The sequence below is a fragment of the Stenella coeruleoalba genome (genome assembly GCF_951394435.1).
Source record: "Stenella coeruleoalba genome assembly, chromosome: 2".
Classification (NCBI taxonomy): Eukaryota; Metazoa; Chordata; class Mammalia; order Artiodactyla; family Delphinidae; genus Stenella; species Stenella coeruleoalba.
In genome coordinates this window covers 169,183,381-169,196,411 of record NC_137147.1, presented here as the reverse complement: position 1 = coordinate 169,196,411, position 13,031 = coordinate 169,183,381, and the positions used below count along the sequence as shown (strand labels likewise).

Below are 13,031 nucleotides of genomic sequence, written 5' to 3'. Positions count from 1 at the left end.
TTTTTTTTTTTAGAGCAGAAGAAAGTTAAAGTAAAAAAACCAAAACCTGAATTTCCTGTATATACACCTTTAGAAAGTACATATATTCAATCTTATGATCATGGAACTTCTATAGAAGAAATTGAGGAACAAATGGATGATTGGCTGGAAAATAGAAACAGAGCACAGAAAAAACAGGTAAATTTTTAAAATTTTGTTTTAATTGAGTAAAATACATACTGAAAAGTACATAAAATATAGATGTACAGCTCAGTAAACTGTCACATGGTAAATCAAGTTACCATTGCCAAGATCAAGAAATAGAACATTGCCAGTGTCCAGAAGCCACACTCATGCTTCATCCTGGTCACTACCTTTCTTTTCTTCTACAAAGATAATGATCATCCCGACTTCTAACCATAGATTAGTTTTTCCAGCTGTTTGAAGTTTATAACTGGAATCGTCCTGTCTTAGTCCATTCAGGCTGCTGTAACAAAAATATAATAGACTGGGTGGTTTAAACAACAAACATTTATTTCTCACAGTTCTGAAGACTGGGAAGTTCAAGATCAAGATGCCGGCAGATTCGGTGTCTGGTGAGGGCCCTCTTCCTATTCATAGACAGCAGTCTTCTTGCTGTGTCCTCACATGGTGGAAGAGGTGAGAGAGCTCTCTGGGGTCTCTTTCATAAGGGCACTAATCCATTCATGAGGGCTCCACCCTCATGACCTAAGGAACCCCCAAAGGCCCCACCCGCTACTGCCATCACATTGGGGGTTAGGATCGCAACATATGGATGGGGGGACGGACACAGACATTCAGTCCATAACACATTCCATATGTACTATTTTGCATCTGCTTTCCTCTATTCATATAGTATTTGTGATAGTTATTCATTGTTGTGTGTAGTGGTAATTTGTTCATTTTCATTGCTGTATAATCCATTTAGAAATATAGCACAATTTATTTTTGTTGGAGATTGATGTTTCCAGTTTTTGACTATAATGAGTAAGTTTCCTTTGCACACTATTGTACTTTCAGTACACGTATGTGTAAATTTCTATTTTTGGAGTTAAGTTGCAGGGTCAGCTTTAGTAAATAATTCTGAATTTTTTCTGAATAATAATTCAGAAAATAATAATAATATTATTATTATTAATTATATATAATTATATATTATTATATTTATATTAATATATTAATATATATTAATAATATAATATATATTAATATATTATATTACATATATTTTATTATATATTATAAATAATATATATTATTTATAATATATTATATATTTATATATTATATATTATATATAATTATAATTATAATATATAATTATATATAATATAATATAATATATATTTATATATATTATATGTAATTATAAATAATATATTATATTATATATATAAATATATATAATTATATATTATTATTTTATTAATAAAATAATAATAATTCAGTAAATAATTCTGAATTTTTTTTTCAATGTTTGTATCAATTTATAGCTCAGCAACAGGATCTGAAAACTTCAATTACTTTACATCCTTGCCAACACTGGGTCAAGTCTTTTATGTTTTTAACCCTAGAGTTAGGTGTGTAGTCATATTTAATTATGGTTTAATTTGTATAACCTTTGATGAATAAGTTTAAACACTTTTTCTTATGTTTATTGGACACTGATACTCTCCTATGTGAAATGCCTTTTCAAGTCTTTTTTTATTATTGGGTTGCCTTTGTTTTTTCTTACTGATTTGTAAAGAGGTTTTTAGTGTATTTCAGAAGTGAATCTTTGCACATTTTCTCCCACTTTGGCTTGCCTTTTCATTCTCTTAATGGTGTCTTGATGACCAGGGTTATTAATTTTAGTCATCAGTCTTTTCCTTTCCTTTATTTGATGTTTGTGTTGTGTTTAAGAAATCTTTTCCCAATTTGCAGTCGTAAAGATATTTCCAAATTTTTCTAGAAGCTTTAGTATTCTACTTTTTACATTTAGATTCATAATCCCCTGGACTTTGTGTTTATTGTAAAGTAATGATCAAGTTTAATATTTTTTCAAAAGTTTTCCAAACCAACTGACCCAATACCAGTTAAAGAAAAGACTGCTTCCTACAGCTCTGCAAATGCCACCTTTATTATAGAACAAGTGTCCATAACCATGTGGTCTGTTTCTAGACTTTCTGCTTTGTTCCATTAATCTATTTCTCCATGCTTGTGCTGATACCACACGATCTGAATTACTGTAGCTATGTACTAGATATCTGGTATAGTAATTTTCCAACTTAGTTTTCCTCCTATAAGATTGCCACTTTACATTCACATATAAATTTTTTTATTTTATTTTATTTTATTTTATATTTGGCTGCGTTGGGTCTTCGTTGCTACACGTGGGCTTTCTCTAGTTGTGGTGAGTGGGGGCTACTCTTCCTGGTGGTGCGCAGGCTTCTCATTGCAGCGGCTTCTCTTGTTGCGGAGCACAGGCTCTAGGCGCGCGGGCTTCAGTAGTTGTGGCTCGTGGGCTCAGTAGTTGTGGCTCGTAGCTCTAGAGCACAGGCTCAGTAGTTGTGGCACACGTGCTTAGTTGTTCCGCGGCATGTGGGATCTTCCCAGACCAGGACTCGAACCCACGTCGCCTGGCAGGCGGATTCTTAACCACTGCGCCACCAGGGAAGCCCTTACATATAAATTTTTAAAGTAATTTGCCATTTTCCACAAATTATTCAGCTTAGATATTCAATTGGGATTACATTGAATATATAGATTAATTTTGGAAGAACTGGCATCCAGACAGTATTGACTCTACAACCCATAAATAAATCCATTCATATAGGTCTTTAAAAAATTATTTTTAATGTGTTACAGGTTTTTGTGTGTATATACTGCACGTTTAAAAAAATATTTATTCCTGGTCATTTAGTGTTTTTAGATGACATTATATATGATACTGTTTTTTTAAACTTCACTTTCCAATTATATTTGCTATATAGAAATACAGTTGATTTTTGTATAATAACCTTGTGTCCTGCAACCTTGCTAAATTTATTTTATAATTTTAACAGTTTTTCTGAGTATTACACTTTTTTTTTCTTTTGTGCTAAGGATCTCTAGTACATGTAGAATAAAAGTGATATAATAAGTATCTTTGTTTCATTTGCAATCTCAAAAAAGCTTTCTTTATTAAAAGTTTTATTTCATTATTAAAATTATATATTCTTTTATTTAACTGTTAAATGTGATATATGCTGTAGGCTTTCTGTAGCATTTTTTACTGAGACGCACGTCACATAACATAAAATTCACCATTTAAAAGTGCACACAGTTCAGTGGTTGTCGTCTATTCACTATGTTGTGCAACCATCACCACTATCTAATTCAAGATTTTCATCACACCAAAAAAATAAAGAAATAACCCTCTACCTGTTAGCAGTTAGCTCCAATTCTCCTCTCTCCCCTTCCCTGGCAACTGCTAATCTATTTTCTGTCTATGGATTTGCCTGTTCTAGACATTTCACATAATTGGTATCATACAGTATGTGGCCTTTTTTTTCTTTTCAGTATGTGGCCTTTTGTGTTTTGCTTGGCATAAAGTATTCAGGGTTGTGTTATTTAACAGTACTTCATTTCTTCTTATGGCTAAATAATATTCCATCATGGATATATCACATACTGTTTATCCATTCTTCAGCTAATGGATATTTAGTTTGATTCCACTTTGGGGCTATGATAAAAATGCTATGAACATTCACATACAGGTCTTTATTCAGACATATATTTTGTGGTTTCTCTAGGGATTACATTAACATCTTAATTTATAACAATCTAGTTAGGATTAATGCCAACTTAGTTTCAGTAGTGTTAAACTTTCCGCCATATAATGTGTTATTGTCACAGATTAAATCTGTATATATTGTGTGCCTGTCAACTTAGATTTATAACTATTGCTTTATGCAGTTGTCTTTTAGTGAGATTAAAAATGAATTACAAACAAAAATTACATTTATGCTATTTTGTATATTTACCTGTGTAAATACAAAAACACCTATCCTGGTGTTTATTTCTTCATATGCCATTGAGTAACTGTCTAATGTCCCTTCATTTCATTCTGAAGGAGTCCCTTTAAGCACTTGTAGGGCCAGACTGCTAGCAACAAACTCTCTCACATTTTGTTTATCTGGGAATGTCAAAATTTTTCCTTCATTTTTGACGGATAGTTTTGCCAGATAAATAATTTTGGTTTGACTGTTCTTTTCTTTCAGCACTTTGAGTACATCACCCCACTACCTTCTACCTTCTGGTTTCCGATTAGAAATCAGATGTTAATCTTATTGATGATCGCTTTTACATGATGAGTTACTTGTCCTTTCCTGTTTTGAAGATTCTTTCTTTGTCTTTAGCTTTTGATCAGTTTGATTGTGATGTATGTAGATGTGGATTCCTGTGAGTTTATCCTTTTGGAGTTCATTGAGCTTCAAATTTTAGAAGTTTTGACCATTATTCTTCAAATATTCTCTCTTTCTCTCTCACCCCGCTTCCCCTTCCTCCTTTCACCTTTCTGTTACTCGTATTAAGCATATGTTGATATGTTTAATGGTATCCCACAGGCCTCTGAGGCTTTGCTTATTTTTCTTAATTCTCTTTTCTTTCTGTTCTTCAGACCAGATAATCTCAGTGGGTTTATTTGTCAGTTTGCTGATTCTTTTTCTGCCTGTTCAAACCTGCTGTTGAGCCCCTCTAGTGAATTCTTAATTTGTTATTGCACTTTTCACCCTCAGAATTTCTGTTTTATTCCTTTTAATAATTTCTACATATTTATTGATTTATTCTCAACTAGGTGACACATTGTTCTCATACTTTCCCTTTAGTTTTTTGGGCATGGTTTCCTTTAGCTTGTTGAATATTTAAAATAGCTGATTTACTCTTTTTTTTTTTTTTTTTTTTGCGGTACGCGGGCCTCTCACTGTTGTGGCCTCTCCTGCTGCGGAGCACAGGCTCCAGACGCGCAGGCCCAGCGGCCATGGCTCACGGGCCCAGCCACTCCACGGCATGTGGGATCCTCCCGGACCGGGGCACGAACCCATGTCCCCTGCACCAGCAGGCGGACTCTCAACCACTGCGCCACCAGGGAAGCCCTAAAATAGCTGATTTAAAGCCTTTGCCTAGAAATTCCAGTGTCTGGTCTTCGTCAGGCACAGTTTCTATTTATTTTTTCCTTTGTTTGGGCCATACTATATTGTTTCTTTGCAGGTATGGCAGTTATCGTTGTTCCTGTTGAAGACTGGGTATTGTGACAGTTATTAGTTGCAACTCTGAAAAAATCAGATTCTCTCCCCTTTCCAGGATTTATTGTTATGTTTGGCTTATTGTAGTTGTTGTTTGTTTGTTTACAGACTTTTCTGTACTAATTCTACAAACTCTGCTTGTTTTGTGTAGCCACTGAAGTCTCTATTCAGTTAACTTAGTGATCAGCTAATAATTGGACAGAGATTTCCTTGAATGCCTGTAGCCAAAATTTCTTCCAGTCTTTGCCATGGGCTCTGTGTATGTGTTGGGGCTCAGCTTCCACACCCAGTCAGGCAGTTGACAATTCTGCCTTAGCTTTTACTTTCTGCTTCCAGAGAGCCTCAAGAGCAACAGCAGGTGAGAACTTAAGTCCTTCTCAGGTCTTTTCTGACCATGCTCACAGCCTTGAGCATGCACGTGGCCTAGATTCTCAGAGCATCTTATTCCTCAGCCTTTCTTCTCAAGCTTTTTGGTTAATCTGTTGTTTGCCCAGCTTTTTTCTGTTGCTTCAGGAAGCAGTGGCTAAGATACTAGACAGTAACCATTTTCCCAAAATGCCCCCAGGGAAGAGCTTTTAGCATTAGGCCAGTTTTCAGTTAAGCAAAATAAAGACAAGCCTTTTGATCTTCCAAGGAGCCACAAAACAGATCAAAACAAATGATTACAGTTCCTTGAAAATTAGTTCATTCTGCTCCCTCTACAATCAAGAATATGGTTGTTATTTTCATAGGTAGTGCTGAGCTGTGGAACAGGGAATAAGACTGGGGTAAGTTAATGTAGCCCAGAGGTTGCTATTCTTATCAAGAATCAGCTGTCTTTCTTTAGTACATGTTACCCATAGTACTGCAAGCCTTTGATTAATTTCCAGAGTTTAGAAAAACTTGATTCTGATAGATTCTGACCTTTTTTGTTGTTGCTTTTATACAGAGAGTAAGTTTGGAGTTCCTTACTCTGCCATTTTTGTTAACGTCACACTGTGAATTTTAAAAATCAAAATTTCTTCCTAGATTTGCTAAGAATTTTTATTTATTAAAAATGAATGTTATAAAATGTTATCAAATATTTTTGTGTCCGTTATGATGATTATAGCTTTTTAACCTTTATTTTGTTAATGAGATGAATTATATAGATTGTTTTCTAACATTAAACCACCTTGCTTTCTTAAACCCATTTGATTTGATATGATTTGATAGTACACAGAATTCTAGTGTACCTTTAACCCAGTTTTCCCTGATAGTTATATCTTATATAACTACAATACAATTTCAAAACCAAGAAATTGACATTAAGTACAATGGCTGTGTATAGTTGTATGCCATTTTATCACACGTGTAGATTAATGTAACAACCACTGCAATAAAGATACAGAACTAGTCAAGATACAGAACACAAATACATCACTCATGCTTCTTTATATTCACACCCATCACCTTCCCACCATCCTTAACCTCTGACAACCATTAATTTATTCTTTCTCAGGAGTTTTGTCATTTTGAGAACGTTATATAGACGGAATCATTCATTGTGTGACCTCTTGAGGTAGACATTTTTTAATGCCTTTTCATTTTTATTCCTTTCTTTTTTTTTAGTGAGATGTAATTGGCATATAACATAATAGTTTCATATTTACAACATAATGATTCGACTTTGTCTGTATTTTTTATTTATTTATTTTTGGCTGTGTTGGGTCCTTGTTGCTGTGTGCGGGCTTTCTCTAGTTGTGGGGAGGGTGGGCTACTCTTTGTTGCAGTACGCAGGGTTCTCATTGCAGTGGCTTCTCTTGTTAACGGAGCATGGGCTCTAGGCACGCGGGCTTCAGTAGTTGTGGCACACGGGCTCAGTAGTTGTGGTACGCAGGCTCTAGAGTGCAGGCTCAGTAGTTGTGGCACATGGGCTTAGTTGCTCTGCGGCACGTGGGACCAGGGCTCGAACCCATGTCCCCTGAGTTGGCAGGCGGATTCTTAACCACTGCGCCACCAGGGAAGTCCCTCAACTTTGTATGGATTGCAAAGGAATCACCACAGTAAGTATAGTTAACACCCATCACCACACATAGTTACAAAAATTTGTTTTGTGATGAGAACTTTTAAGATCTACTCTCCTAGCACCTTTCAAATATGCAGTACAGTGTTATTAAGTATAGTCACCATGCTGTACATGACATCCCCATGACTTATTTATTCGTACCCTTTCACCCATTTCATCCACCCCTCACTGCCACAGCCACACCTCTTATAAAAACCAGTCTGGGCCTTCCCTGGTGGTGCAATGGTTAGGAATCCACCTGCCAATTCAGGGTACACGGATTCCAGCCCTGGTCCAGGAAGATCCCACATGCCATGAAGCAACTAAGCCCATGCGCCACAACTACTGAGCCTGTGCTCTAGAGCCCGTGAGCCACAACTACTGAGCCCATGAGCCACAACTATGGAAGCCCGCACGCCTAGACCCCGTGCTCTGCAACAAGAGAAGCCACCGCAATGAGAAGCCTGTGCACCGCAACAAAGAGTAACCCCTGCTCACTGCAACTAGAGAAAGCCTGCGCACAGCAACAAAGACCCTACACAGCCAAAACTAAAAACAAATAAATAAGTTATAAAAAAAAAAGAAAAAAAAACAGTCTGTTCTCTTTTTTTTTGAGCTTAGTTTTCTTGGTTTTTGTTTGTTTTTGTTAAGATTCCTCTAAAAAAGTGAGATCATCTGGTATTTGTCTTTCTCTACCTGATTTATTTTACTTAGCATAATGCCCTCAAGGTCCATCCACGGTGTCACAAATGGTAAGATTTCCTTCTTTTTATGGTTGAATAATATTCCTGTGTGTGTCTGTGGATCTGTGTGTCACATTTTCTATATCAATTCATCCATCAAAGGACACTGAAGTCCTTTACATACCTTGGCTATTGTAAATAGTCTGCAACAAACATTGGGGTGCATATATCTTTTCAAATTAGTGTTTTCACTTTCTTTGGATAAATACCCAGAAGTGGAACTTCTAGATCATATGGTAGTTCTATTTTTAATACTTTGAGGAATCTCTGTACTGATTTCCATAGTGGTTGGACCAATATACATTCCCACCAACAGTGCACAAGAGTTCCCTTTTCTCCATATCCCCGCCACCACTTGTTATTTCTTGTCTTTTTGATAATTGCCATTCTAACAAGTGTGAGATGATATCTCATTTTGGTTTTGATTTGCATTTCCCTGTTGATTAGTGATGCTGAGCGTCTTTTCATGTGTTCAGTATGATGTTAGCTTTGGGCTTGTCACATACGGCCTTTACTATGTTGTGGTGCATTCCCTCTATACACACTTTGTTGAGAGTTTTTACCATAAATGAATGTTTTTGCCCAGTTTTGTCAAATGCATCTATTCAGATGATCATATGCTTAATCACCATACATCTGTGAGTTTTGCTTTCTTGTTGTAATTGATTTCTAATGTCAATACCATTGTGGTAGGAAAAGGTGCTTGATATGATTTCAATCTTCTTAAATTTAGGACTTGTTTTGTGGGCTAATTAACATCTGATCTATCCTGGAGATCCATGTGTACTTGAGAAGAATGTGTATTCTGTTGCTTTAGGATGGAATGTCCTGTATATGTCATTAATTCAGTCTGGTCTAACATGTCATTTAAGGCTAGTCTTCTTTATTGATTTTCTGTCTGGATGATCTACCCATTGATACAAGTGGAGTATTAATGTTTCCTACTATTATTGTATTGCTGTCTATTTCTCCCTTTATTCTGTTAATATTTGCTTTATAGATTTAGGTGCTCAGATTCACTTTTTTTTTTTTACTCACATTATGCCCTTAAGATACCTCCAAGTGTTTGAGTGTATCAGTAGTTTGTTTCTTTTTATCACTGAATAATAATCCATAGTGGGTTAGTTTGCATGATCTAACATGTTATGTATATAGGAGCATACAGTGCATACTCTGTTGTGAGATTTATTCATGTTTCTATAGTTTTCCCTTTTTAGTGCTGAGTAATATTCTATTGTATGGATACACTACAGTTTTTTAAGTTTATTAGTTGATAGACATTTGATTTGTTTCTAGTTTCTGGCCATTATAAATGAGTCTTCTATGAAGATTCATTGTACATGTCTTTGTATGGACTTATGCCTTCATTTCTCTTGGGTAAATACCATGCAGTAAAATGACTGGAAGGTGTGATGTGTGTATATCTAAATATTTTAAAAGTTGCCAAAGTGTTTTCCAGAGTGGCTATTAATTTTACATTCCCACCAGCAATGTGTAAGAGTTGCAGTTGCTCCACATCTTGGCCAACCTTTGCTGTTAACACTCTTTTTACCATTCTAGTGGATGTGTAGGACTATCTCATTGTGATTCTCATTTGCAGTTCTCTAATGATTAATAATGCTGAGCATCTTTTTATCTGTTTTTCATTAGAGTATCTTTTTTATGAAGTCTCTCTTCAAATCTGTGGCCCATGCTTGTCTTATTATTGAGTTTAAAATTCTCTACATTTTTTTTTAAATTCTCTACATATTTTGAACACTTTTGTCACCTGTATGTTTTGCAGATATCTTCTCCTTGTTTATAACTTGCTTTTTTAAATATATAAATTATTTATTTATTTATTTTTGGCTGCGTTGGGTCTTCGATGCTGCGTGTGGGCTTTCTCTAGTTGTGGCGAATGGGTACTACTCTTCGTTGCGGTGCGTGGGCTTCTCATTGTGGTGGCTTTTCTTTCTGCGGAGCATGGGCTCTAGGTGCATGGGCTTCACTAGTTGTGGCACATGGGCTCAATATTTGTGGCGCATGGGCTTAGTTGCTCCATGGCATGTGGGATCTTCCTGGACCAGGGATCGAACCTGTGTCCCCTGCATTGGCAGGCAGATTCTTAACCACTGCGCCACCAGGGAAGCACCCTAACTTGCTTTTTATTTTAGTAATAGTGTCTTTTGAAGAGCAAAAGTTTTAAATTCAGATGTTCAGTTTATTAAATATTTTCTTTTATACTAAGTCCTTTTCCTGTCCTAATTAAGAAGTTTTTACCAAACCCAAAGTTACTGAGAGTTTCTCCCATGTTTCCATTTAGAAGTTTTACAATTTTAGCTCTTAAATTTAGGTCTGTGAGATTTCAAGTTAATTTTTGTATATAGTGGGAGGTAAGCATTGAGGTGCTTTTTGTTTGTTTGCTTGACATTTAGATATCCAGTAGCCCCATTTGTTAAAAAAGTTATACTTTTCCTATTCAGTTGGCATGGGACCTTTGTTGAAAATAATTGACTGTATATGTGTTGGTTTATTACTGGGCTCTCTGTTCTGTTTTTTTAATCTGTATGTCTATATTTACACCAGTACAATTTGTCTTGATAATAAGCCTTGAAATCAGATAGTATAAATCCTCCAACTGTTATCTTCTTTTCAAAATTGTATTGGCTATTCTAGTTCTTTACATTTCTTTATAAAATTTAAAATCAAGTTGTCAATTTGTACAAAAGATTCTGCTGGAATTTTTATTGCAGTTGAATTGATCTGTAGATAAATTTGGGGAGGTTTCGCATCGTAACAATACTGAGTCTTTTTTTTTTTGGCTGTCTTGGGTCTTTGTTGCTGCACACGGGCTTTCTCTAGTTGCGGCGAGCGGAGGCTACTCTTTGTTGCAGTGCGTGGGCTTCTCGTTGAGGTGGCTTCTCTTGTTGCAGAACACAGGCTCCAGAGCGCAGGCTCAGTAGTTGTGGCACACAGGCTTAGTTGCTCCACAGCATGTGGGATATTCCTGGACCAAGGCTCAAACCCATGTACCCTGCATTGGCAGGCGGATTCTTAACCACTGTGCCACCAGGGAAGTCCCAGTATTGAGTCTTTTGATCCATTAACATGTATATCTCTTATTTTATTTAAGTCTTCTTTAATTTCTCTTAGGAACATATTTTGTCAAATTTATATCTAAATATTTCATATTTTATACTATTCTGAATTGTATTTTTAATTTCAGTTTCTGATATGAGTATATTGAAATACAATTAATTTTTGTATATTAGCCTTTTATCCTGTAACTTTGCTATGCTCACTTATTAGTCCTAGTAGCTTTCGTGAAGGATAGGTCTACAATTTTGTTATATTTCAATGTTTTTGTGTCCTCTTCATATCAGGTAATACTGGCCTCATAGAATGCATTGGGAAGTGTTCCTTCCTCTTCTCTTTTCTACCAGCATTTGTGTGGAATTCCATCTATTTTTTTCTTAAGGTAGCTTTGGCTGTTTTTCTTTTTGAAGGGATTTGACTGTTTTATCCAGGTTGTTGAATATACTGGAATAAGTTGTTTATAATATTCCCTTATTATCATTTTAATATCTGTAGTGATGTCTCTTTCATTTCTGATATTGGTAATTTGTGTCTTCTTTTCATTTTTTTTTTTTAAAGAGAACGAGGAGGGGGAAGAAGGAAATACAGGGTGTTGGGGACTGCAGTTTTTTAAAATTTTTATTTATTTATTTATTTTTGGGTCTTTGTTTTTGTGCGTGGGCTTTCTCTAGTTGCGACGAGTGGGGGCCACTCTTCATCGCGGTGCGCGGGCCTCTCACTGTTGCGGCCTCTTGTTGCAGAGCACAAGCTCCAGGCGCGCAGGCTCAGTAGTTGTGGCTCACGGGCCTGGCTGCTCTGCGGCATGTGGGATCTTCCCAGACCAGGGCTCGAACCCGTGTCCCTTGCATTGGCAGGCAGACTCAACCACTGTGCCACCAGGCAAGCCCCGTGTCAGATTCTGTTTTATTTTTGGTCAGGGTCTCTAGAAATACATCCGTTTTACTGATTTTCTTTAGAAATCAGCTTTTGGTTTCATTGATTTTCCTCTGTTGTTTTTTAGTCTTGTGTTCATTGATTTACGCTATTAATTTTTTCCTGTCTCCTACTTATTTGGGGTTTAATTTGCTCTTTTTCTAGTTTCTTAAGGTGGATGTTTAGGTCATTGATTTGAGAACTTCCTTCTTTTCTAAGTATTAATGCTGTAAGTTTTTTCTGAACACTGAATTATTTAAATGTAGAGCTTTATATTTGGTATTTTTAATATTTATACATTTGTATTTTAGCTGTATCCCACAAATTTTGATATTATGTATTCATTTTCATTCAGTTTGAAACAGTCTAATTTTCCTTGTGATTTCCTCTTCAACTCATGTTTATTTTCCTAAAAGATAGGTATTTCCAGATATCTTTCTGTTACTGCCTTCTGTTGCATATAGTTTTTTTATTATTTAAGTTTACCATTTTAGGTTTTTGGGATGAGCATTTAATTCATCTATATTTAGTATAATTAGTGATATTTTGGGGTTCAAATTTATCATCTTAGTATTTGCTTTCTATTTGTCCCTCTTTATCTGTTTCCTCTCTTGCTTTCTTTTGGATTAATTTTAAATTTCCATTTCTCCCTTCTATAAACTTGATGTCATTATACACTCTTTTAGTCTTCCTTTTGTGGATAATATGTAGTATTCAATATGCCTCTTATTATAGTCTTGCATGAGTTTCTGTTGCTACTCCCCAGACAATAAAATGACCTTTGACCCTTTACTTCATCTATTTTGTGGTGTATTTTGTGTGTTATTTGTTGAGCTGTGTCCCCCTAAAATTTATATGTTAAAGCCCTAACTCCCAGTACCTGAGAAAGTGACATTTGTAAATAAGGTCATTGCATATGTAAGTAGTTAAAATGAAGTCATACAGGAGTTTTTTGTGTGTAGAACTGTGTGATGATACAGCATTTCATTTCCTGGATTCCTTTGTTTCAAA

General features: G+C 35.6%; 1 protein-coding gene across 2 annotated transcripts in view; it reads left to right on the top strand.

Moving 5' to 3' along the window:
* The window catches only part of DNAJC1 (DnaJ heat shock protein family (Hsp40) member C1), a 203,159-nt gene that overhangs the window by 114,829 nt on the left and 75,299 nt on the right, over positions 1-13,031 (top strand). For both annotated transcript variants that reach the window (XM_079912309.1, XM_079912308.1), the window contains exon 8: positions 14-177. In XM_079912309.1, the coding sequence (XP_079768435.1) occupies positions 14-177 (164 nt within the window). The remainder of the gene's footprint in view (positions 1-13; positions 178-13,031) is intronic.